The sequence below is a fragment of the Siphateles boraxobius genome, unplaced genomic scaffold (genome assembly GCF_051911475.1).
Source record: "Siphateles boraxobius isolate OS27281-9 unplaced genomic scaffold, OSU_SipBor_1 19, whole genome shotgun sequence".
Classification (NCBI taxonomy): Eukaryota; Metazoa; Chordata; class Actinopteri; order Cypriniformes; family Leuciscidae; genus Siphateles; species Siphateles boraxobius.
The window spans coordinates 6549696-6572336 of NW_027508799.1; the positions used below are offsets into that span (position 1 = coordinate 6549696).

A 22641-nucleotide genomic window follows, 5' to 3' on the forward strand; every position below is an offset into this window, starting at 1 on the left:
TACAGATACTGCACTCTGCCTTTGGATGACCTAAAACAACTAAACCACTATTGCAAAGGCAAAGTGCAGTAGCTACAAAGTCAATGTGTTCATGCAACTTTCTTGTTTCTTTTTTTTTTTAAATAGCTTTATTGATGTTTGCGAGTTGTAATGTTGAAACTAGTAAGGCTTGTGATTAAGAATAATCTTTTATCACAATGCCCCTTTCACCACAAAGAGAATGTACTAAGTAAGAAATTGACTTTAAAGAAATTGTCTTCATTATCATAATTTCCTGAAGCATCATTACTTTTTTACACAATAAATAAATATTGATATGTTAGGTTTCATTAACATTTTCATTTTAATTAAAAAGTAATTAATTACATAACAAGGTTGCTTTAAAAACAGTACTTGAAAATTCACAAAATGAAAACAATTGAACAAGCAAGTGAGTGACTGACCCTGGGAAGGTGAGGAACTCAGAGGACACACAGCCACAATCACTCGCTTACATCTACAGGTGCACGGCGAACTCTTATGGATTTACACCAATATCAATAACACTGGGCTGGATTGAAACTTCATGGAAAGTCCTTTAAGTGGACTAAATAAATACATAATAACAAATAAATAACAATAATAAATAATAATAATAATAAATTGTAAAAATGTGTGTGTTTCTGTCTGTAAGTATGTGTTAGTTTTTAATAATTAAACTGTCTTTGGGACTAACGGTTTCTGTAAACCCAGAATGCTTTAAAATCATTTTTTTAAATAAACATTATTTAATACAACATTCTTTTAAACAAAAACAATAGGACAACAAGTAGTTAATGTAGGTATACATAGATATGTGCATGTGAGTGTTTGTCTGCGTGTCTGTGGTTTGATCAGGTCTCCTCAGCCAGGTTCTCCCAAAACTGACGGCGGTTGAGGGGCATCATTGGGCAGAGCTTTGAAATTATGTCCGACTTCTTCTCCTTTTCTATCCCCTTGTCTCCAGGGCGCAGCTGTTTTGGATACTCCAGAGTCGCCTGGAGTAAACCAGAATTCAAATTTCACTGCAAGTTGAACACCGTTTATAACTCAGTATGTGATTATTTGTCACATACAAACAGGGTCCGAAATTAACTTTTTGGCCTACCTGCCACGGGGATTGGTAGATGAAAAAATCCACCAGCCAAGCATATTTTTTACCGGCCAAAATAATAAACAGCCTTTTTGTGTCACATATACATTCATTTCAGTGCATTTAATTGAGATAAGTATTATGTTGAATGAATAAGAGTACATAGAAGTCAAATCAGAGCAACAAATAGTAAGACATGGAAGATGTGAGCATGGAACTCGTGCTCATAACAGTACATTTGAAGGTTTTGTAAAACTATCAGATACTTTACCAAAAGTAAAAAAAATTACCGATTAATACTATCAGTTAAACAGATTAAAAGTAAAAAAAAAAATATATATATATATATATATATATATATATATATATATATATATATATATACACACTTAGCTTTTATGTTTGTTTGCTGCATGGTTAAAAAAAAACAGTATATAGCCTATATTTGTTAAATTATGGGGTGCATCGACACGCGCAACCACGCGCCTAAAGACATATTTCGCTGAGCAAGCACAATGAAGCAAGCGAAAAGAAGTAGCTACTGTGTGGGACCATTTCGCCAGAAAGGGAGACGAAGTTACTTGCATAATATGCTACGCAGTATTAAAATAGCAGTAGGCCTAGTGCTAGTACAATGCAATATCACTTGCGAAGCAAACATCCACAAGCAAATGAAAGGCGCTTTCCGAAGTTGGCCACTCTAGCGAGACGTTATCTCTGTATTCCCGGGACATCTGTGCCATCGGAGACTCAGACTCACCCCACATCATGTAGACATTAGGGATGAGCGAGTACAGCATTATCTGTATCTGTATCTGTACTCGGACTGGGCGGGGCCTAACCCGGAAGTGGGCGGGATTTAACCCGGAAGTGGGTCAGGTTGTCTTGAAATGGGCGGGGCTTTAACCGGTATGGTATTTTAAGCATGCAATTGATATGGGTTGTTCAGAAATTGTTATTTATTGCTGATTAGAAAACTATTTACTCATTATTCTGTATCACTGATCATGAGAGGGGGGGGGGGTGTTTGTGTTTTTGTGAGTGTAGCAGCTTAATTTGTAATATTATTTATAACACAACTACCTTTATTTTATTTATAAAATACAGCAAGAAAGTGTCACTCAGTGCGTGAAGTAAAAAAAAAACTGGTTAGAGCCAGCAGACGGTTTAAAAAAAAAACTCAGATGACCGGCAGAGAGAGAGAGAGAGAGAGAGTGTGTGTGTGTGTGTTGCTAGCTAATTCATTTGTAATATAGTTTTATACCACTACTTCCTTTATTTTTTTTTAATGAAATCCAGCAAAAAGTGTCAGACACTCAGTGCATGAAGTAAAACAAACGGTTTAAAAAAAAAAAAAAAAACTCCGACTGGCAGAGACGCAACGCGAGTCGCATTCTACCAAGCACCACGTCTGAACAAACCCCACGTTTACCAGAACTCTACTGGTTAATAAGTAAGTGTACTACAAACCGAAGTAAAAAACAAACCTTAAGCTGAAGAAACCCTAAACGTTAACGGAAAAAAGACCCGCGAACCTGAGTGACTGAGGGAGAGACAGAGGGAGAGAGTGTTCTGTGTGTGAGTGAGCAGAGCGGGACACAGCAGCACAATAAATCAAATCTGTATGCGTGTAGGGGAGGGGCGTTGTGACTAGTCTATCACAGAACGCAGACACAGTCAGCTACCCAATGAGGATTTTTATTCAATCCGAGCACAGATATTGACTCGTATTACTCGTATTATACTCGTACTCGGCAAAAGTGCTTTATCCGTACCGGATACTCGTTTCAGCCGAGTATCCGGCTCAACTCTAGTAGACATGTTACTTTTTTAAGTAAAAACTAGACAAGCTGTGGATTGAGGTAGGCCTGCTATTTTTATTTGACGAAAAAACGTAGTCTGATGAAAAAAACGCAGTTTTTTCAAAGCTTCAAACTGATTCAGTGTTTTCTTTTTGTCATCTTAATTTGTTAATTATTTAAGTTAAAAAAAAATATTTAGTGTTGGTCTATTTTTGGTGTGAAGAAGGTTCACACACGCTTCTTGAGGCACACACACACACAAGGTCTCTCCCTCTCTGCAGTGCGCGCGCTACATGGTTCGGAGCACAGTATGAGCGCGCTCTTTCTCGCTCGCTCTAGATTCCTGGAGATTTGAACTAATTTGCGGGCATCAGGGAGCCGCTATCAATATGCGGGAGACTCCCGGTACTTCCGCAAGACTTTGGATGTCTGGAACATTCACCCGCCAGTGTGGCGGATAGCCTTTTGAGATTTACTCGCCAAACGGAAAATCTACCCGCATTTGCCGCTTGGCGGGTGTTAATTTCAGACCCTGCATACAAACAATCATTTTACTCTCACTCTTATTCTCTCTTACCTTCTCCAAGAGAAAGTCCAATTTTGTGTATTCCTCTTCATCATGTGAGAGTTTGAAGAACATCTCTCTTGATCCCCTCCTCAGCTGAATAACAGCCATGATAGACAGATTTGGTGCCTTCTGTAGTTTAGCCAGTGAGTGGCCAGCCCTCCATGCCAGGATGTGTCTACTCTGCATCTCCACCACATTGACTTTCCTAGAATTGGAGCAGGCGATGACGTTCTTAAAATCTTCAAAATCCAGGACAGCACCTCCAGGCCGTTTCCTCATCTCTTTCTCCACTCCATGGTGGAAACTGTCTGCGCTCATGAAAGTGTGGCCTGGTTCAAAGTACTTTAAAGTTACATCCTCAAGTGGGGTCGTAGGGTCATTAACCACAGTGACTAAAGTAGTAAGGAGGCACCAGTTCTTGTTCTGTGCAGTGCAGCTGTCAACCCAGTAAATTATATGTTTCACATCCCGCTCCTGATTAAGTGCTCTTAAAAAAGCTGAAGCCACTTCCTCTGCCTTCCTTCCAGCAATGCCTTCGTGCCATATTACTGAAAGGCTGTTCTTCTTGGAAAATGAATTTTTCCCCACACTGACGAAAGTTTCATGGAAGGCCGTGATGCGTTTTGTAAAGACAGCAGTCTTCACCCCAGGCATTCGGGGCAGCATTATGACTTTTTGGAGGTCAACACTGCGGATTGAGAGGTTATCAAGCTCTTGCCTTTCTGCATCCAACCTGTAGTGATGCCTTCCTCTCTCTGCTCTCTTCTTGTGCTCCTCCCACTTTTCACAGTGGTGACACTCCTGAATGCTGGCTTCACCCGGGTGCTCTGCTCTGAAGTGGACATCTTGCCTTAAGCAAGTTTCACACTCCTCTTCACCCAGCTTAGTGAAGCTAATTTTCCTCTCCTTCACAGCCTTCCGATACGTTTCATAGGAACATTTGGGAGACTTCTTTTCCTTGTAATCTTTGTACATTAACTGAATGCTGACGTCACTCGGCAGGTACCTCCTATGTGGGGCATTCTCACGTCTGTAATGACTGGAAGTGGGATTAAAGGATTCAATGTGTTTAAATATTGGAGCCATGTCAATTTTATTGGAGGGAGTATGTCTGCCTCTGCGTTCTTGTGGTGGTGTTATACTTGAGGAGATTGTATTGCCTATGACAGTAGCTACCAGTCTATCATTTTTTGGATGATAGCCCAAAGTTGTTAAAAATGTTGTCTTACAGACTTCCTGTTGCTGGCCGAGGTCATTATTCAGATGGTAGCTGAGTGACCTGGTTCTTCTGCTAGGAACAGCTGAGGTGTGGCGCATTGTCTGGCGCTGTGAGACCATGTGGAAAATAAAGCTCTTTTTCTCACTGTAGGACATATTCCAATAGCCTGTAAATATCCGTCTCCTTTGATCCTCTGTTATTTTTGTACTGCATTTCTTCCTACATATTGGCCCACAAGGCTTCCCCATCCTTGGAACCTTACTATGTTCATCTTCAGCTGCGGACTGCTCTTGAAAAATTAGTTGGGCGCTATGATTGATATCACCATCTTCATCATTATCACCCCCATCCTCTAGTACATAGGTAGCATTCCTTTCATCGTTCTCATCACTGTCATCAGCACTCATCACCATGCCCTCATCCTGTAAGTTCATTTGAGCGACAGATTCTTGTTGGGAGAGGCTAGTATCTGCCCACTCCTCAGTGAAACTGCCTGCCTGAAAATCTGCGTCCAGTGATGCAAACAACCCCTCCAGATAAACTTTTCTCATCTTCCTCTCCTCTTCACTATGTGCTTCTGCTTCAGTTATTTTTGGAGTAGTTTCCTCATAATTTTCTGAAATAATCAATAAAAGATAAATGGGATTTTCTTATCATTAGTATCCAAATCAAGTAACCTATTCCAATTTTTTTATATTTTAAAATGACAGCAAGTCGTACGCCTCACACTTGTGTTTACTGTGCGTCAAATACACTGTGTATTCATTGAGATGAACTGATATAGTGGGCTTTACGGATAACTTGACGGAGAGCGAAACTCTCAAGCGCTCAGTCAGTGTTCGGCGAGATGGGCGGGTGAAAATCTATCTGTGTGAACCAGTTCCAGATTGTAGAGGTAGTAATGGTGTGTTCACACCGAACGGGAATAGAGCGTCAAATACGCGCCTATCGCGTCTAGTTCGAGGCTTGAACATTCGCTCGATTTCAAATTTTTCAACTTGCGCGGAAGACGTTCGCGGCAAACGCGTCGCCCAATTCGCGTCATTCGCGACGCCGGCGCGATGCGTCTATTTGCGTCTTTGCATTGACTTTGTATGTAATCTACTCGCGCAAATAATAAAATTTCAACTAGGCAACTAGACAACTAGTCATCAACTAGGCTTTATCGTTATTATTGCGGGAAGACTAATTCTTATCGTGAGGAAGAATTTTACCGGTAAATCGCAAACGATAATAGATCGCCGATCCCTAAGGCCAACGCATTTCCACAACGCGTTTTCGTTCAGAGCCAGCGTCACGTAACTGAAAGCGGCAGAAACGGAGGAGCAGAGCAGTGAGAGGCGCTTGTCACTGCCCCGGCAAGTTTAAAAGGCTGCATTGCACTGTTATTATTCATACTGTAACATTCGTTGGTTCGTTGTGTCAAGTTGCAGTTTGTTTGAAATAATAAACCTGTTCACCCGAAGGAAAACTCAACGAAGTGCTATTAGAAGACATCCTGTCATAGCTTTTTGGTACATAACAGCTACCGTAGATGCAACACCCATTTGAAAAAGCGAGGCGCTGGAGAGCACAATTCGTTTGAATGCAAAATACAATTTCACCGCTAGATGGGAGAAATTCCTACACAATGTCTCTTTTAGGTAACATGTATGTTTCTTGTCTTTGTAGCCTAACATCTAGGATATTCTCAGACTTTTAAATTTCCTTTCTTACTCTCATGCTCTACTCTCATTAAGCTATAAACATCATTAAAATAGAGTAATCATATGTATTCTTAGCTATCTGTGACTGATCAAAAAAAAAACTGATTGGTAAGATGGACTCTGACAACAGAAAAGCAGATCATAGGCTATTGCTTAAACTAATATGACACCAACACAAGTTAAATTGCCCAGTTGTGTTTAATTCACGTATTATTTAACTAAAAGCTATAATCATAAAGCATCCGTCTTGTATCGTCTCTAATATAGCCTACTAACTCTTACCGGTGGAGATAAATAAATAAATAGGGGCTCAGATTGTGACAACACTCTTGGGGCATAAGAACAAGACAAAAAGATATTTTAACAGTAGCCAATTATGAATAAATATTTGCTGCTAAAATATATCAGTGGGGGGGTCTGGAGAATTTTCTGCACCAAGTTATTTATATTAATCTTGTCTCAGCAAATGCCTGCGATTCATTGATAACTTATGCAGTATTATAGAGTTATATTTATATGGTTGGTAACTGTTGAATTTTATTGGTGCTCAATAAAGCCAATAATATTATATTTCAATCACGTGATTTAACGTGGTTTGCAAATAAGCGATAGTAAGGTGAGTTTAACAACTTTTTTTCTGGTGCTGCCGGATATTTCCTTCAAGTTAGCAGGTAGGCTAAAATGTTTCTAAAGTATTGCTAGCAGCTGGCTAGCCGGTAACTTATGGCGCTTTTCCACTGCATGGTATGGCTCAGTACGGTTCGGCTCGGCGCGGAACGATTAGGCTCGCTTCTCCACTGCGAGATACCACTCGGCGCGGCACGGCTCGGTTTGCTTTAGCACTGCAGTTAGTACCGCTTCAAAGTGGGTGGGATTATGACTGATCATTATAGTTTATCCGCTCCTCGGCAACCAACGAGAGGCTTCTCCACTGCGTGGTACGACTCGGCACGGCTCGGTTTGCTTTAGCACGGTTGCTTTTGCACTGCAGTTAGTACCGCTTCAAAGTGGGTGGGATTATGACTGAGTTAAAGTTTATCCGCTCCTCGGCAACCAACGAGAGGCTTCTCCATTGTGTGGTACGACTCGGCACGGCTCGGTTTGCTTTAGCACGGTTGCTTTTGTACTGCAGTTAGTACCGCTTCAAAGTGGGTGGGATTATGACTGATCATTATAGTTTATCCGCTCCTCGGCAACCAACGAGAGGAACGTCTGCACTTGTCGTCCACTAACCTCGATACAGCCATTTCTTTTTTGGAATTTTTTTTCTTCAAGCAAGTAAAGCAAGTACGTAGTTTTAAAACAGGTGCTACAGGGGTGGCTGTTACTGGCTATTTAAATCTAGCGGGTTTGATGTCTCGCAAATACAATGACGCTGGTAGTGACGATTCTGTCTGACCAATCAGTTGATCTTCAGTGTTTTCAAGTCACATTTTAGTATCGGTACGGTACGCTTGGAACCTCAACAGAGGTGGTACCATTTAAAGCGAGCTGTACCGTACCGTACCATGCAGGGGAAAAGCGCCACAAGTGAGCCGTACCATGCAGTGGAAAAGCACCAAAGCGTGCCGTACCAAACCTGGGAAAACAACCCCAGAACGCAGTAAACTTAACTTACTGCAGTATGCCTTGGTATTAGCTTGGATTTTGTAGTTACTGCAATTTTGACACTTGTTTCTCCAAAACGGGACATAATTTACCCCAGATATTTTTTCACAAGACAGAACACGTCATAAAGACCATTAGAAGTCTTAACTCAGTTTTGACCAAATGTGTAGCTACTGCGCTTTGCGTTTGTAGGGCAGTATAGGCCTACGTGTTGTAGCCTAGTCATTAAAGAAAATGCATTTAGTTTCATGTTAATGTTTAAACTAAATAATTTTCATCTATGTTAATTATATATGAAAAGTGAACAGCATGAGTAAGATCATAAGATGCGCAATATATTGGGAGACAAATGGAATGGGTCAGACATGATTTTGACCAGTTCATTACGTTTTTTTTGTAGAAAGACTTTCTTTAAAGTGAATTTCGTTTTGTATAAATTGTATCTTAACCAATTACCTTGATTTAATAAATAAGAAGCAAATATAGCCAGGCCCAGCGCCTCAAGGGGGCATTACCCAGTCAGTTTCATTTTTGTATTTATGACTTAGACTTTATTGTCATTCAATTGCACATTCACAATATAAAGTTGACTGAGATTTCATTGCAAGACTCCGAAAAAAGAAAAAAGTAAAAGAGAAACAGTATAAATATAAGTATGTGCAATACAGGTCCTTCTCAAAAAATTAGCATATTGTGATAAAGTTAATTATTTTCCATAATGTAATGATAAAAATTAAACTTTCATATATTTTATGTTCATTGCACACCAACTGAAATATTTCAGGTCTTTTATTGTTTTAATATTGATGATTTTGGCATACAGCTCATGAAAACCCCAAATTCCTCTCTCAAAAAATTAGCATATCATGAAAAGGGTCTCTAAACGAGCTATTAACCTAATCATCTGAATCAACTAATTAACTCTAAACACCTACAAAAGATTCCTGAGGCTTTTAAAAACTCCCAGCCTGTTTCATTACTCAAAAGCGCAATCATGGGTAAGACTGCCGACCTGACTGCTGTTCAGAAGGCCATCATTGACACCCTCAAGCAAGAGGGTAAGACACAGAAAGACATTTCTGAACAAATAGGCTGTTCCCAGAGTGCTGTATCAAGGCACCTCAGTGAGAAGTCTGTGGGAAGGAAAAAGTGTGGCAAAAAACGCTGCACAACGAGAAGAGGTGACCGGACCCTGAGGAAGATTGTGGAGAAGGACCGATTCCAGACCTTGGGGGACCTGCGGAAGCAGTGGACTGAGTCTGGAGTAGAAACATCCAGAGCCACCGTGCACAGGCGTGTGCAGGAAATGGGCTACAGGTGCCGCATTCCCCAGGTCAAGCCACTTTTGAACCAGAAACAGCGGCAGATGTGCTTGACCTGGGCTCCAGAGAAGCAGCACTGGAGTACCCACAGTTAGTGATTGTCTGGGGTGCCATGTCAGCTGCTGGTGTTGGTCCAGTGTGTTTTATCAAGGGCAGGGTCAATGCAGCTAGCTATCAGGAGATTTTGGAGCACTTCATGCTTCCATCTGCTGATAAGCTTAATGGAGATGAAGATTTCATTTTTCAGCACGACCTGGCACCTGCTCACAGTGCCAAAACCACTGGTAAATGGTTTACTGACCTGGGTATTACTGTGCTCAATTGGCCTGCCAACTCTCCTGACCTGAACCCCATAGAGAATCTGTGGGATATTGTGAAGAGAAAGTTGAGAGACGCAAGACCCAACACTCTGGATGAGCTTAAGGCCGCTATCGAAGCATCCTGGGCCTCCATAATACCTCAGCAATGCCACAGGCTGATTGCCTCCATGCCACGCCGCAATTTCTTTCTGCGTCTTACCCTCTTGCTTGAGGGTGTCAATGATGGCCTTCTTGACAGCAGTCAGGTCGGCAGTCTTACCCATGATTGCGGTTTTGAGTAATGAAACAGGCTGGGAGTTTTTAAAAAGCCTAAGGAATCTTTTGCAGGTGTTTAGAGTTAATTAGTTGATTCAGATGATTAGGTTAATAGCTCGTTTAGAGACCCTTTTCATGATGTGCTAATTTTTTGAGATATAAATTTTGGGTTTTCATGAGCTTAATGCCAAAATCATCAGTATTAAAACAATAAAAGACCTGAAATATTTCAGTTGGTGTGCAATGAATCTAAAATATATGAAAGTTTAATTTTTATCATTACATTACGGAAAATAATGAACTTTATCACAATATGCTAATTTTTTTGAGAAGGACCTGTATAAAAATTAACAATTATGAAACAATTTATGACTATTTGCAAATATCTGTAATATCTGTGGCAGCAGGATGTATTGTGGTAAAAACAGATAAAAGGACAATATAAAATTAAAATTACTTCGTGCAAATAGAGTTCACATTGACCATGTAAAGTGACATGTGTCCTATGTATGGGGGCAGGGGGGGTTATTGGGAGTTTAGCAATCTTATGACGTAGGGGATGGAGCTGTTGTGAAATCCGGATGTTCTGCATTTCTGGAGGGCAGTATGGAGGACAGACCATGGTTGCGGTTGGAGGGGTCCCTTGAGATTGACTGAGAATCGAAGGAAGGAGATTTGCTCTTCTCATCCGACACAGAAAGTGCAGACGCTGCTGTGCTCGCTTCAATAGAGCAGTGAAGAGAGTACAGCAGCATCAGCACTTTCATTTGTAACTTATGGTTTCAAGTTTCAAGTTATTTGAATTGATAATTTTTAACTTGATCTTTAAAACTTTACGGATGTGACAGAGCACTGAAGCGTCGTGAACTCTTAATTATAGGCCAGACAGTGCAGTTATGACAAAATTAGTATATTTATTTCTCAGACATGCCTCCATCTTTCTGCAAAATGCTTAATGTTAAAATAAAGTTTTAAAAGGGAGGGGGAAAAATAGGCTTAAAATAGAAAAAAAAATCCGCTACGGCCTGTATCAATGGGATTGTTGATTTTTTAATGTAAAATTCAGCAGATACTTCTAAAAAACGCCTTTTTCCACCTTAGAAACATTACAAAGCTACGTAACATGCTATCTGTTTCTGATGCAGAAAAGTTAGTTCATGCATTCATGACATCAAGACTAGATTACTGTAATGCTTTATTAGCTGGCTGTCGTGCATCCTCAATAAACAAGCTACAGTTAGTGCAAAATGCAGCTGCTAGAGTTCTTATCATTTAACACCAATTTTATCATCTCTACACTGGTTACCTATTAAGTTCCGTATCAATTACAAAGTACTACTACTGACCTATAAAGCCCTAAATGGTTTAGCTCCTGTGTATTTAATGGACCTTCTATCGCCCTACAATCCATTACTAAATTCGAGGCTTCTGGTCATTCCTAGGATATCTAAGTCCACTAGAGTAGGGAGGGCGTTCTCGCATTTAGCTCCTAAACTCTGGAACAGGCTTACTGATATTGTTCGAGGCTCAGACTCGATGTCCCAGTTTAAAACTAGATTAAAGACGCATCTCTTTAGCCAAGCATTCACATAATGCTTACCTTTTATACCACTGTTGAATCAGATCGAATGCACTAATATTATGAACAGCAGCTATGCTAATTATCTCCCATCTGCTTTTCTGCTGTTATCTCGGGACGCTAGTCCCGAGGTAAATAGCGTTCGACAGCTCCAGTTTGTATCCAGCCTCTCACGGGACTTCAGATCCCCCAACACCTGCGATAAGATGACTAAACGCCTGTGAAGAGACGACTCGACGCCTGTGAAGAGACGACTCAACGCCGGCGATATGTTATGCCCTAAATTACTACATGATTAACTAACTGTATTTTTTCTATGTACATTTCTGAAATGATCTTTCTGTAAAGCTGCTTTGAAACAATATGTATTGTGAAAAGCGCTATACAAATAAATTTTAATTGAATTACAAACAGAAACTTATTTGGATTAAACTATAATGTTGGCATTTATTCATGCACTTACTTTACGATGCAATCATCTATAATTAGATCAAATTGAAGGTTTTTTGATTTTTATTTCTTAAACTTTATTTCCAGCCCACAGACGATTATTCAAAAATAACCGGTTTAATCTCATTACTGGCAGCACTGGTGTTCTGACAATCGCTCAGATAATGTTACACATTAAAATAAAATGACATGCAAAGTAGGGTATCATGTAAGTCTAAATAAACATTTTTAAAGTATTGATGTTTATTGTTAAGTTCAACTTAATTATTTAAATTAGTTGAACTTAACAATAAACAATTAATTTTCTTCTCAAAACTGGCATCCGTCCATTGTCAATAATGCAGATGGAAATTCCTTTACGCTATTAATCGGAGAAGGATGTAACGACACACGGACGGATAAAAGCCTATAAAGAATGTCCAACAAGGAAGTAGGATCTTCTCAACAACATAAAAAAAACACTTTAATTAGGACACACTTATCACATTTCTTAGAAGTATCATCCATTTCTGTAGAGCTAGACATTAGGATCAAAAGACTGAACTCAGCTTTGAGCATGAAACCAACCTGTTTGTTCCTCAGTATCTTCTTGTTTCACACTGAATGTTTCTTCAATCTTCAGGTCTTCACTCTCCTCTTTAATAAGCGACATCTTTGTTTGTTCCTCAGTATTTTCTTGTTTCACACTGAATACTTCTTCAATCCTCATTTCTTCACTCTCTTCTTTAATAGACGCCATCTTAAATTGTACATCACGTGGTTCTCAGTTGCTTCACCGGGTGTTTTTCTGTGTATAAACATATTTGTCATGTTTAAGATAAGAATCATAAACAGAAAGAAAAATAAATCCACACTAAATCTCAGTGCGTCTCAATCAGCTCAAGTTTAGTAGTTCAGTGCACTGGTAAGAGAGTCAGTCAGAGTGAGGGTTAATTACCTGAAAAATAGCGTTACCAATTGATAAAGACAAACTATACAATTAGTTCCTTATGATTTAGATTTGGCATTTAATGAGTAGTGAATCACATTTAATAGATCATCATTTGGGGGAATCATTTTTCAGTTGCCAACTTCAAAACAGGAAAACACGGGGCAATTGTGGTGCTTTATAGGAAAATAAGGGACACTCAAAATAGTTGCACACAAGTGCATGTCATTTGTGTGTACAAAAGGTTGTCAGACAAACACATTTGTTTTGCTTAACGTTAACCTCTTTATGTACAATTTAATTCTAAAAATAATTCCAAAGGATACATTTATTGTGGTTAAACAATCAATAAATCATCCAAAAGAAATAGAATAAAACATGGTTACTGCATACGGTATAATACACGAGGTTCTAACTCGGAGCTTCAAAAGCCCCGTTTCTCCATTATTACTATTCACGTTTACGATATGATTCAGGATATTGGGAGCGAATATAAAACGCACATTTTACACAAATGTACTGTTACTCTTGCGCCTATATGCACTTTACTCACAAAAATAACGTTAGATAAAGCATTTCTAGGTTTCATTCAATATTAATTAGGTCCTTTCACAGTCATTGTAAAAGCTATAAAATTGTTTGAGGGGCTTTCATTGATTTAAAAGCCACAAACCTTTTATCAGCAGAATCACAACAGATCAGATGCAGGATCGCGGCGCAGCCTTATGACGACATCTTCTTCTTTTTACAACTTTTTGGTGCACCCGCTGACGTCATAGCGCCAATCTAAAATAAAAGTCCCATTCACATGGTGCTGTGTAAATCACAAAAGTGCATAAACATACAAATAATACAAATAATAAAAAAGATGACTGAGTGTTTCAGAGTTGAATTCTTGGTGAGTGAGATTAGAAGGCCAAACTGGTATGGGGTTAGATTTCGGTCACAATTATGCGTGCGCAAGATCACATTTTGAGCGCAAAAGGTAGTGATGGCAAAATGAGGCTTCCTGAACCACTGAGACCTCGCAGAACATTGGTTCACACAAAGGTTCATTACTCAAAGCTTCATTCAGCATTGCTCACTAGTGACACCTAGCTACTGTGCAAAGAAGTAGCAGACAAATTAATTAATTCTGAACCAACGACCTGAGTAGACTTATGATGTCCATATACCCCCCCCCCCCCCCGCCCTGTTTTATTATTTTTATTATTTTCTTCTCACTGTTCATGTCTGTAACCTTTCATTTGCAATAATAAAAAGACTTATGCAGACATTTGTCCATTGCCTGGGTATAAAATAAAATATTATATTCCTCTGTCTGAATTTACTTGTCACACTGTGAACTGTCACACACACACACACACACACACACACACACACACACACACACACACACACACACACACACACACACACACTTAATTAATTATTCATAAATGGTTTGGATAGTTACAATATGAACAACAAAAGTGACACTGTGTTGAGTGCAGTGCTTATGGTGGAGGGAGTGTAATAAAGCAAATTGCAACAGAAAAAGTGTGGGGTGGTAAAGGTTAAGAATTGTTTCTGGTGATTTTTTGCATAGAACTGTTACTATTTGTTGTGCAGTGTTGTGCTTATGGGACTGGGGACGTAGAGGAACGAAGGAAGGATTAAAAATTATTTTTATTGAGGAACAGAATTTTTTCAAGTGTGTTGGGGTTTAGACGATTCCTCTTCTTGGACCGAAACTCTCCAGCCTTGGAAAAAATCCTTTCACATGGAACAGAGGATGCAGGTGAACATAAAAATGCCAGTGCCAGCTGGTATAAATGAGGATACTGATGTTTATGTTGAGCCCAATATACCAGTGGATCCTCAGATCTTGTGAGATTCACTTCAGATAAATATCGGTCCACTTCTACAGTAGCATCTGCTGTTGCACTTGAGCTCCTTCTACTGTCTTCAACCGTTCTATCCAGCAGATGCCAAAGGTCACCTAATAATAGAGGTACCAAGAAAAAATACTCCATTAACAATGGTTCACAGTACTAATCACTAATTTGAACATTCACACAACAAAGACATATACTACTTACTTTTGTCTGTGGATTGACCTGCTTCTGAAGAGGCTGGCAGCTGAGTTGGGGGTGTATTGGTGGAAGCAGAATGGAGACCAGAACTTCTGATTACAGTAGCGCATTCAGATTTTAATCTTGATACGCCTTCTTGCAGTTTCCTTTGACTTAAGAATCCTAGTTTTTTAAATCTGGGATCCAATAACGTGGGTATGGTCATCACACTTATTGATTCTAATTGTACTGCTTGTTCCCTGACCCTCCTTACAAGGCTGTCACCCAGCTGCCTTGTTAGTTTGGACTTCAGGCCTTCTAGCTTACTCGTTACAGCATGTTTAAGCATCTTCATCAAAGGAATCACTTTGGAGGCAGACACCCTTTTCTCTCCCGAAAGCTCTACTGTAGCCTGGCGGAAAGGGGCAAGAACATGTAAAGCATCCTGGACTGCCTGATACTCCAGGGCTGTAGGAGGGGTGATGTCGGTCTTTAGAGAGGCCAGGGCTGCCCCCACTGGCTCTCTCAGCTGATAGAGACGTTCCAGCATGTTATAAGTGCTGTTCCAGCGAGTGTCCACTTCAATTATCATTTTCAGAACTGGTCTCTTCATCTGCTCCTGTACTTGGGCCAGTCTCTCTTTTGCTGTAGTGCTGGTTCGGAAATAGGTCACAAGTTTCCTACATTTGGTTCGAATGTCATTGAAGCTACTGATGTCATCAAAAGATTTCCTCACAATAAGGTTTAGTCCATGTGCAATGCATATCGCATGCCTAACATTCAGTGATCGTACACATGCTATCATGTTGGCTGCAGCATCAGTTACCAGGCACTTAACTTTACTGCTAGGTAGGCATCCATGTTTAGCGATGTCCACATGTCAGAGGTAAGGCTTATAGCCTGGACTTTCCGCAACTGCTCTCTGGCCTTCTCCTTAGCCTCCTTGTCTAAGATCACATAAGTAGGATCCAACACATGCAGGAGCTCCCTAAACCCATCATCATCCACAATGGAAAAGGGTTGGGAGTCCTTGATGACCATGTTCACCAGGGCCTCATTCACCATTTCTTTTTTGGAATCTATAATAAAATAAAATGCAGGTGTATTGTAGGAGCCTAAATCATTATTTAAATAATGTTTTTTTAATGATTATTATCAATTACTTTGACTACTGTGTGGATGGTTAGTAGTTTGTGCATGCTCGTGCAGTGCTCGATAATGCCTGAGCATGGAGGAGGTGTTATTACTGTATGTCAGCTCCTTTAGGCACAGCAAGCTTTTCACCGTGAAACATAAATGAATAGACATGAAATATAATACAGCCATATAGTGAGGATTATTATATCAAGACAGTAAAATAATAATAATAATACACATTGTGTTTGTACCTTATTATGAGCAACCATTTCAAAAAACTCCCAGACAGGGGAGGATTTCCTCTTTCTTGCTGGCTCCATTACAAGGAAAAAGGAAGAGGTCACAAAAAGCAAACAATTCCAAAAGGGCAATCCAAATCAAAAAGCAGTCCAGTCCAAATCCAAAAATCTAAAGCAATCCAAATAATCTTATCTAATTAATATAACAATACTATAATATAGCTACTATAACTAATACTAACAATATACTATAACTAATATAACCTGATATAATGTAATAATATACAGCCCTAACACATATAATGCACAACAACGACGATGAAACAACTCTCTAACTCTGACTCGCTGACACTACTACAACTGCTTCTACTACTCCTGACAACACCCACAAGGTGGCGCGAGTTTCGAACCCCCTTTATCAGGAAACGACACTCAAACCGAACCTGTCACAGTGTTGGGTTTGTGTTCCCCAGGTGTCCACTAGAGGTCCTCGTTATCACGGTGTCCTTCACTATTAACTTCATTTCCCAGCATTCTGTCTGTCACTGTCACTCATCAGTTCATTGCACTCAGCTGTTCCCCGTCACCATTGTTCCCAGCTGTTCATTGTTAGTCTTGTTAGATCTGTGTATATATTCCCTGTCTGTGTTAGTATGTGTACGGATTCGTTGTTTAATGTCCCCACACTTCCGTTCCTGTTGTTGCTTCTTCTCATGTTTTGTTGTTTATTCTTGGACTGTCTTTGTTGGAATTTGACCCTTGCCTGGACTGGATGTGAATACGGATTACCCCTTTTAATAAATACCTGCAATTGGATCTACGCTGTCTGTGTGTGTGTTTGTGACAGAACGAATCCGTCAAACTCAGATCCAGCGGTATGTTTTTTAACATCTCCTCCCCAGCTATCGAGCGGGAGAGAAGGGAGTTATTTAAGGGTACCCGATTAGTCAAGTTTCGCGGGACCCGTGGAGGTCGCAGTGGAGGAGGTGGTCGAGAGACTGTTCACGTTCCGTCTGCCCAGCGAGAGACTGTTCACGTTCCGTCTGCCCAGCGAGAGACTGTTCACGTTCCGTCTGCCCAGCGAGAGACTGTTCACGTTCCGTCTGCCCAGCGAGAGACTGTTCACGTCCCGTCTGCCCAGCAAGAGACTGTTCACGTCACGTCTACCCAGCGAGACACTGTTCACGTCACGTCTGCCCAGCGAGAAACTGTTCACGTCAAGTCTGCCCAGCGAGAGACTGTTCACGTCAAGTCTGCCCAGCGAGAGACTGTTCACGTCACGTCTGCCCAGCGAGAGACTGTTCACGTCCCGTCTGCCCAGTCAGAGACTGTTCACGTTCCGTCTGCCCAGCCAGAAACTGTTCATGTCACGTCTGCCCAGTCAGAGAATGGTCACGTCACGTCTACCCAGCCAGAGACTGTTCACGTCCCGTCTGCCCAGTTTGAGACAGATCAAGAGATGCCCATTCGTGTGGCCGCCAAGGCAATGCTGGACTATCTGGAGCGTCTGGCTCGGATCCTGGACATGCCAGTGTCTCCTGTTCCAGAGCCGGTGCCAGTGTCTCCTGTTCCAGAGCCGGAGCCAGTGTCTGCTTTTCCAGAGCCGGAGGCAGAGCAAGTGCCCGTTCCAGAGCCGGAGGCAGAGCCAGTGCCCGTTCCAGAGCCGGAGGCAGAGCCAGTGCCCGTTCCAGAGCCGGAGGCAGAGCCAGTGCCCGTTCCAGAGCCGGAGGCAGAGCCAGTGCCCGTTCCAGAGCCGGAGGCAGAGCCAAGGCCTGTTCCAGAACTGGAGCCAATGTCTGTTCCAGAGCCAGCGCCTGTTCCAGCGCCCGAGCCAGTGTTTGTTTCTGTGTTTGTGTCTGTCCTTGTTACCATTTCTGTTCTAGTGACTGTTCCTGAGCCGGTGTTTGCAGTTCCTGAGCTGGTGGCTGCTGCTCCAGAGGCAGAGCCAGTGCCTGTTCCAGAGCCAGAGACGGAGCCAGTGCTTGTTCCAGAGCCAATGCCTGTTCCAGAGCCGGAGGCAGAGCCAATGCCTGTTCCAGAGCCGGAGTCAGAGCCAATGCCTGTTCCAGGGCCGGAGGCAGAGCCAGTGCCTGTTCCAGAGCCAGAGACAGAGCCAGTGCTTGTTCCAGAGCCAATGCCTGTTCCAGAGCCGGAGGCAGAGCCAATGCCTGTTCCAGAGCCGGAGGCAGAGCCAATGCCTGTTCCAGGGCCGGAGGCAGAGCCAGTGCCTGTTCCAGAGCCGGAGGCAGAGCCAGTGCCTGTTCTAGAGCTGGAGCCAATGTCTGTTCCAAAGCCAGTGCCTGTTCCAGTGCATGAACCGGTGTCTGTTGCTGTTCCTGTGCCATGGTCGCCCTCGCCCTGGTCTTCACCGCCCTGGCCGCCCGAGGGGTCTTCACCGCCCTGGCCGCCCGAGGGGTCTTCACCGCCTTGGCCGCCCGAGGGGTCTTCACCGCCCTGGCCGCCCGATGGGTCGTCTGCTTCGCCCTGGCCGCCCGATGGGTCGTCTCCTTCGCCCTGGCCGCCCGATGGGTCGTCTGCTTCGCCCTGGCCGCCCGATGGGTCGTCTGCTTCGCCCTGGCCGCCCGATGGACTGTCTGCTTCGCCCTGGCCGCCCGATGGACTGTCTGCTTCGCCCTGGCCGCCCGATGGACTGTCTGCTCCGCCCTGGCAGCCCGATGGACTGTCTGCTTCGCCCTGGCCGCCCGATGGACTGTCTGCTTCGCCCTGGCCCCCGGCTAAACCATCACCCCCTGTTTCTGTTCCCTTTCATGGACCTGGCCCCCCATCCCTCCCCCTGATCCTCCACCATTCCACCTCCCTCCTGAACTCTTGTGTTGTGTGTTTTGTCTTGGAGCGTCTGGTAGCCGCTCCATAGAGGGGGGGTTATGTCACAGTGTTGGGTTTGTGTTCCCCAGGTGTCCACTAGAGGTCCTCGTTATCACGGTGTCCTTCACTATTAACTTCATTTCCCAGCATTCTGTCTGTCACTGTCACTCATCAGTTCATTGCACTCAGCTGTTCCCCGTCATCATTGTTCCCAGCTGTTCATTGTTAGTCTTGTTAGATCTGTGTATATATTCCCTGTCTGTGTTAGTATGTGTACGGATTCGTTGTTTAATGTCCCCACACTTCCATTCCTGTTGTTGCTTCTTTCTCGTGTTTTGTCGTTTATTCTTGGACTGTCTTTGTTGGAATTTGACCCTTGCCTGGACTGGATGTGAGTACGGATTACCCCTTTTAATAAATACCTGCAATTGGATCTACGCTGTCTGTGTGTGTGTTCGTGACAGAACCGATGACGTATCCACACAAACCGAGGCCTCGTTTGTCATCAGTCACGTGATTTTCACATTAACAACACAAGCCTCGAATCGCGGCTTCATCTGGCACGCCCATTTTTGTTTGACACAAGCTCCGACGCCTCGCTTCAAATGTCACATCACTAGCAAAAGGGCATTTCGCACGCCCGTGAACTGAGCTTTGTAATGAAGTGTTCGTCTCAAAGATAAGAAAATATTTCAAGCGAACGGAAATCAATTTTGCATTTAAAATAAGTATTTGGATGTGCGCAGACGTTCTCTTTAGCATGTGCAAAGTTTCACTTTCTTGCTCCTTTCATACCAGCAGTAAGCGCTCTCTAACCACAGACGGCTCGCTTGCTCAACACAAGCAGACTTACCTCCGGCAAAGATTATAGAGGCGAAACTCTAATGCTTTTTTGGTAACAGAGGTAGCGCGGCCGCCATTTTGGGGTGAAAATTCCAACTGGAGTCACTGGACAACAGCACAGATAACAGTTTTTTGAGGTAGTGTTTCTTTGCTTTATTGAGTATTTCCATTTTATGCAACTTTACACATTTACTACTATAATTAGTTACCAACTCCACCTGCCTGAAATATATTTTGTACGTTTTAATCCCCTGGATCATGCTACAAAGAACAGTGAACAGAACAGTGTTCTTATAGAACAGTGGTTCTCAACTCCAGTCCTCGGAGTGCTCTGCACATTTTGTATGTCTCTCTTATCTGACACACTCAGTTCCAAATATACGTCTCTGCGGAACAACAAGAAGGCGTTTCCCAATTATTGGGCGTTTTCAAACCGGTCTAGGCATTTTCATACCATCCAGTCAAAACCGTACGGATTCGGAAGCCCTTTCAGAAGCGGAAATGCGTTAAATTATTTCTCTTTTTTCCCTTGATTTTTACTATTATGTCTACATCGCAACAACATTTATGTCAAAATAAAAAACAGGCTACAGCTACCTATTTTCTTTAAAAAGGAATTCTTTCATAAACCAAATTTCCCGTTCTTATGTTATAAGATACAGATCTTCTATATAATAGCCTGTGAGTGTGTATTATATTTTATAATATTCTCTCCTACCTACATGCAATTTTTCTCTAAATGTAAACCTTACACTAAATGTAAAATTACTTTATTACTCAACTATTTATAATTACATTAGTTTTATTTTCGTTTTGTTTGTGTGTGTGAACAACACAACATAAATCAAGTTGTAACGGTGATTAACAAGGAAAATTAATAGCAATTTCCAATAAAGTTACCAAACCCTACTGTAAAGCAAAGGTGAAAATGATTGTATTGGTCTTCCTCACCTGTATTTTTCAAAATATTATATATTTAATGACTGATATTTAAGTGATATTTGTAGCTTACATTAAATATATAAAGTGAAACGTATTGACCTTTAAATTAAGGTAAAACCTGTTTACTTAGAATAATGACTCTGAACGTAACGTCGTCTCCGCAGTATCCTTGGAATCCAGAGTATCCACAGCCATAGAACCCCTGTAACACACCTCTTTGCCCTCTTCCTCTGTAGCCTTCGCCACAGTCTTTGTATGTAGTCTCACAATGGAGACATCTGGATAGACTGTATGGAACCCTGTACAGGTTTCTGAAATTTTCACTGAATGGCTTTCAGTTCATGACACCCGAAAAAAAAAAAAAAAAAAGTTGTCAGCTGACCTCATCATTGTCTTAATATTCAACCATACATAACTGAGAAAAAACAGAGAGAGAGCTGTGATTAACCAAACAGTGACATTAATAAAACTTACTGTCCAACCGCCGAAAGTGAGCCTCTCGGCGGAAACTTTCCTCACAATGCTGTTGCAGCACCTGCAGGTGAGGGCAAGGGAGCCAATTGCAACATCACCATCTTGAAGCACAACCTCCAGTAAGATTTCACGAAGGACCAGCGGAGGAAGCTATACATGAACAAAACATAACAATCTGAACTTCTTGTGGTTATAATGATTCCCTTGCATTTTATACATTGAGTAATAACAAATACATACCTCCTGTATGTTCAGGGCTTGGTCAACAGTTGCCACTGTGAAGGGACAAATGAAGAACGTCAATAAATGACAGTCAACATTTACTATAAATAATAGAGCACCTCAAACAAAATAAATCATACCAGTTTTGTGTGGCTTGTCAGTCCGCCTTCTCTTTCTTTGCTGGATTTCCATGACCGATCTTGATAAATTTATGACATAAAAACACATTAATAATACAGTATATCAAGTTTTATTGCATGAAGATATGACAACTAAAAGTCACACTAACTGTAAAGGAATTTTGCCATCCTTGTCATTATTTTTTTTAGAAAAGGACTAGTAACAATAAAAATGAAATAAAGAAAGAAAGTAACACCTTGGTGGGAATTTCTCCAGCAAAAGGGCAGACCACCATCTTCTTATACTTGGTATGTCTGACTATAGTTGGAAAAAGCACAAGTTTATCCAAACAATTCTTAAACTTACAGAATGTTTTTTAATGAGCTTGGAAAACCCACCTCTGAAAAGTCAAATGTTCCCTCCAAGATGACATGGAGAGCATACTGCAACATGAATTATGTATTAATAACTGCACATGGGTTTAATTCTGACCAGGCACCTGCAGAATCAATAGTAACCATTGATCCTACCATTAGAATGAAGACTCCACAGCTGCAAGACATCTCTTGTCGAGGTATCTCCTAGATATAAGTAAATTACATATGACAATGACAGCAGTGAAAATGCTTGGCCTTTTGGCCACAGCTGTATATAACATAATCTAAAGCAAAATTGAAAATAGCCATGTTAGTAGACGTAAAAAAATGTTTAATACACATTTATAAGATATGCAGGTAACACTTTAAGGTAAGGGTACATGAATTATCATAAATTCATGCATGAATTCTGCATTCATTCATGCATTAATATCTCATGAATCATCAGGAACTAACACAAGTTCAACATTTTTCATTCATGACTTCATGGATGAACAACACCTTAATTAAAACATTAACTAAGATGAGCACATCATCAT

At 41.4% G+C, this 22641-nt stretch overlaps 2 protein-coding genes across 3 annotated transcripts; both read right to left on the reverse strand.

The window, feature by feature from the left end:
* Positions 1–715: 715 nt before the first annotated feature.
* On the reverse strand, positions 716–13615 carry LOC143742433 (uncharacterized). 2 transcript variants are annotated; one of them, XM_077235284.1, is made up of 4 exons: positions 13542–13615; positions 12508–12727; positions 3491–5316; positions 716–1016 (listed from the first exon to the last, which is right to left on the reverse strand). In XM_077235284.1, exons 2-4 carry the CDS (start codon positions 12677–12679, stop codon positions 873–875), a joined length of 2142 nt encoding a protein of 713 aa, XP_077091399.1. In that variant the 5' UTR covers positions 12680–12727; positions 13542–13615; the 3' UTR covers positions 716–872. The 2 variants fall into 2 exon arrangements, with proteins under 2 accessions (XP_077091399.1, XP_077091400.1); XM_077235285.1 differs by having other exon boundaries at positions 972–1043.
* A 7486-nt stretch (positions 13616–21101) lies between these two features.
* On the reverse strand, positions 21102–22398 carry LOC143742516 (uncharacterized). Its single transcript, XM_077235400.1, has 6 exons — positions 22256–22398; positions 22124–22168; positions 21982–22043; positions 21746–21804; positions 21624–21658; positions 21102–21533 (listed from the first exon to the last, which is right to left on the reverse strand). The coding sequence occupies exons 1-6, from the start codon at positions 22286–22288 to the stop codon at positions 21249–21251; spliced, it is 519 nt and encodes a 172-aa protein (XP_077091515.1). The 5' UTR covers positions 22289–22398; the 3' UTR covers positions 21102–21248.
* Positions 22399–22641: the final 243 nt, after the last annotated feature.

Bases quoted from the DNA above. Each gene is read 5' to 3' on its own strand.
- LOC143742433 (XM_077235284.1), bottom strand. From the start codon at position 12,679: ATGGCGTCTATTAAAGAAGAGAGTGAAGAAATGAGGATTGAAGAAGTA. The intron at 5,317-12,507 runs GTTGGTTTCATG...TGATTATTTCAG, and splicing joins AGATACTGAGGAACAAACAG to AAAATTATGAGGAAACTACT. The intron at 1,017-3,490 runs GTAAGAGAGAAT...GGTTTACTCCAG, and splicing joins TGGACTTTCTCTTGGAGAAG to GCGACTCTGGAGTATCCAAA.
- LOC143742516 (XM_077235400.1), bottom strand. From the start codon at position 22,288: ATGTCTTGCAGCTGTGGAGTCTTCATTCTAATG. The intron at 22,044-22,123 runs GTGGGTTTTCCA...TTCCAACTATAG, and splicing joins GAACATTTGACTTTTCAGAG to TCAGACATACCAAGTATAAG. The intron at 21,805-21,981 runs GTGTTACTTTCT...AAATTTATCAAG, and splicing joins CTGGAGAAATTCCCACCAAG to ATCGGTCATGGAAATCCAGC.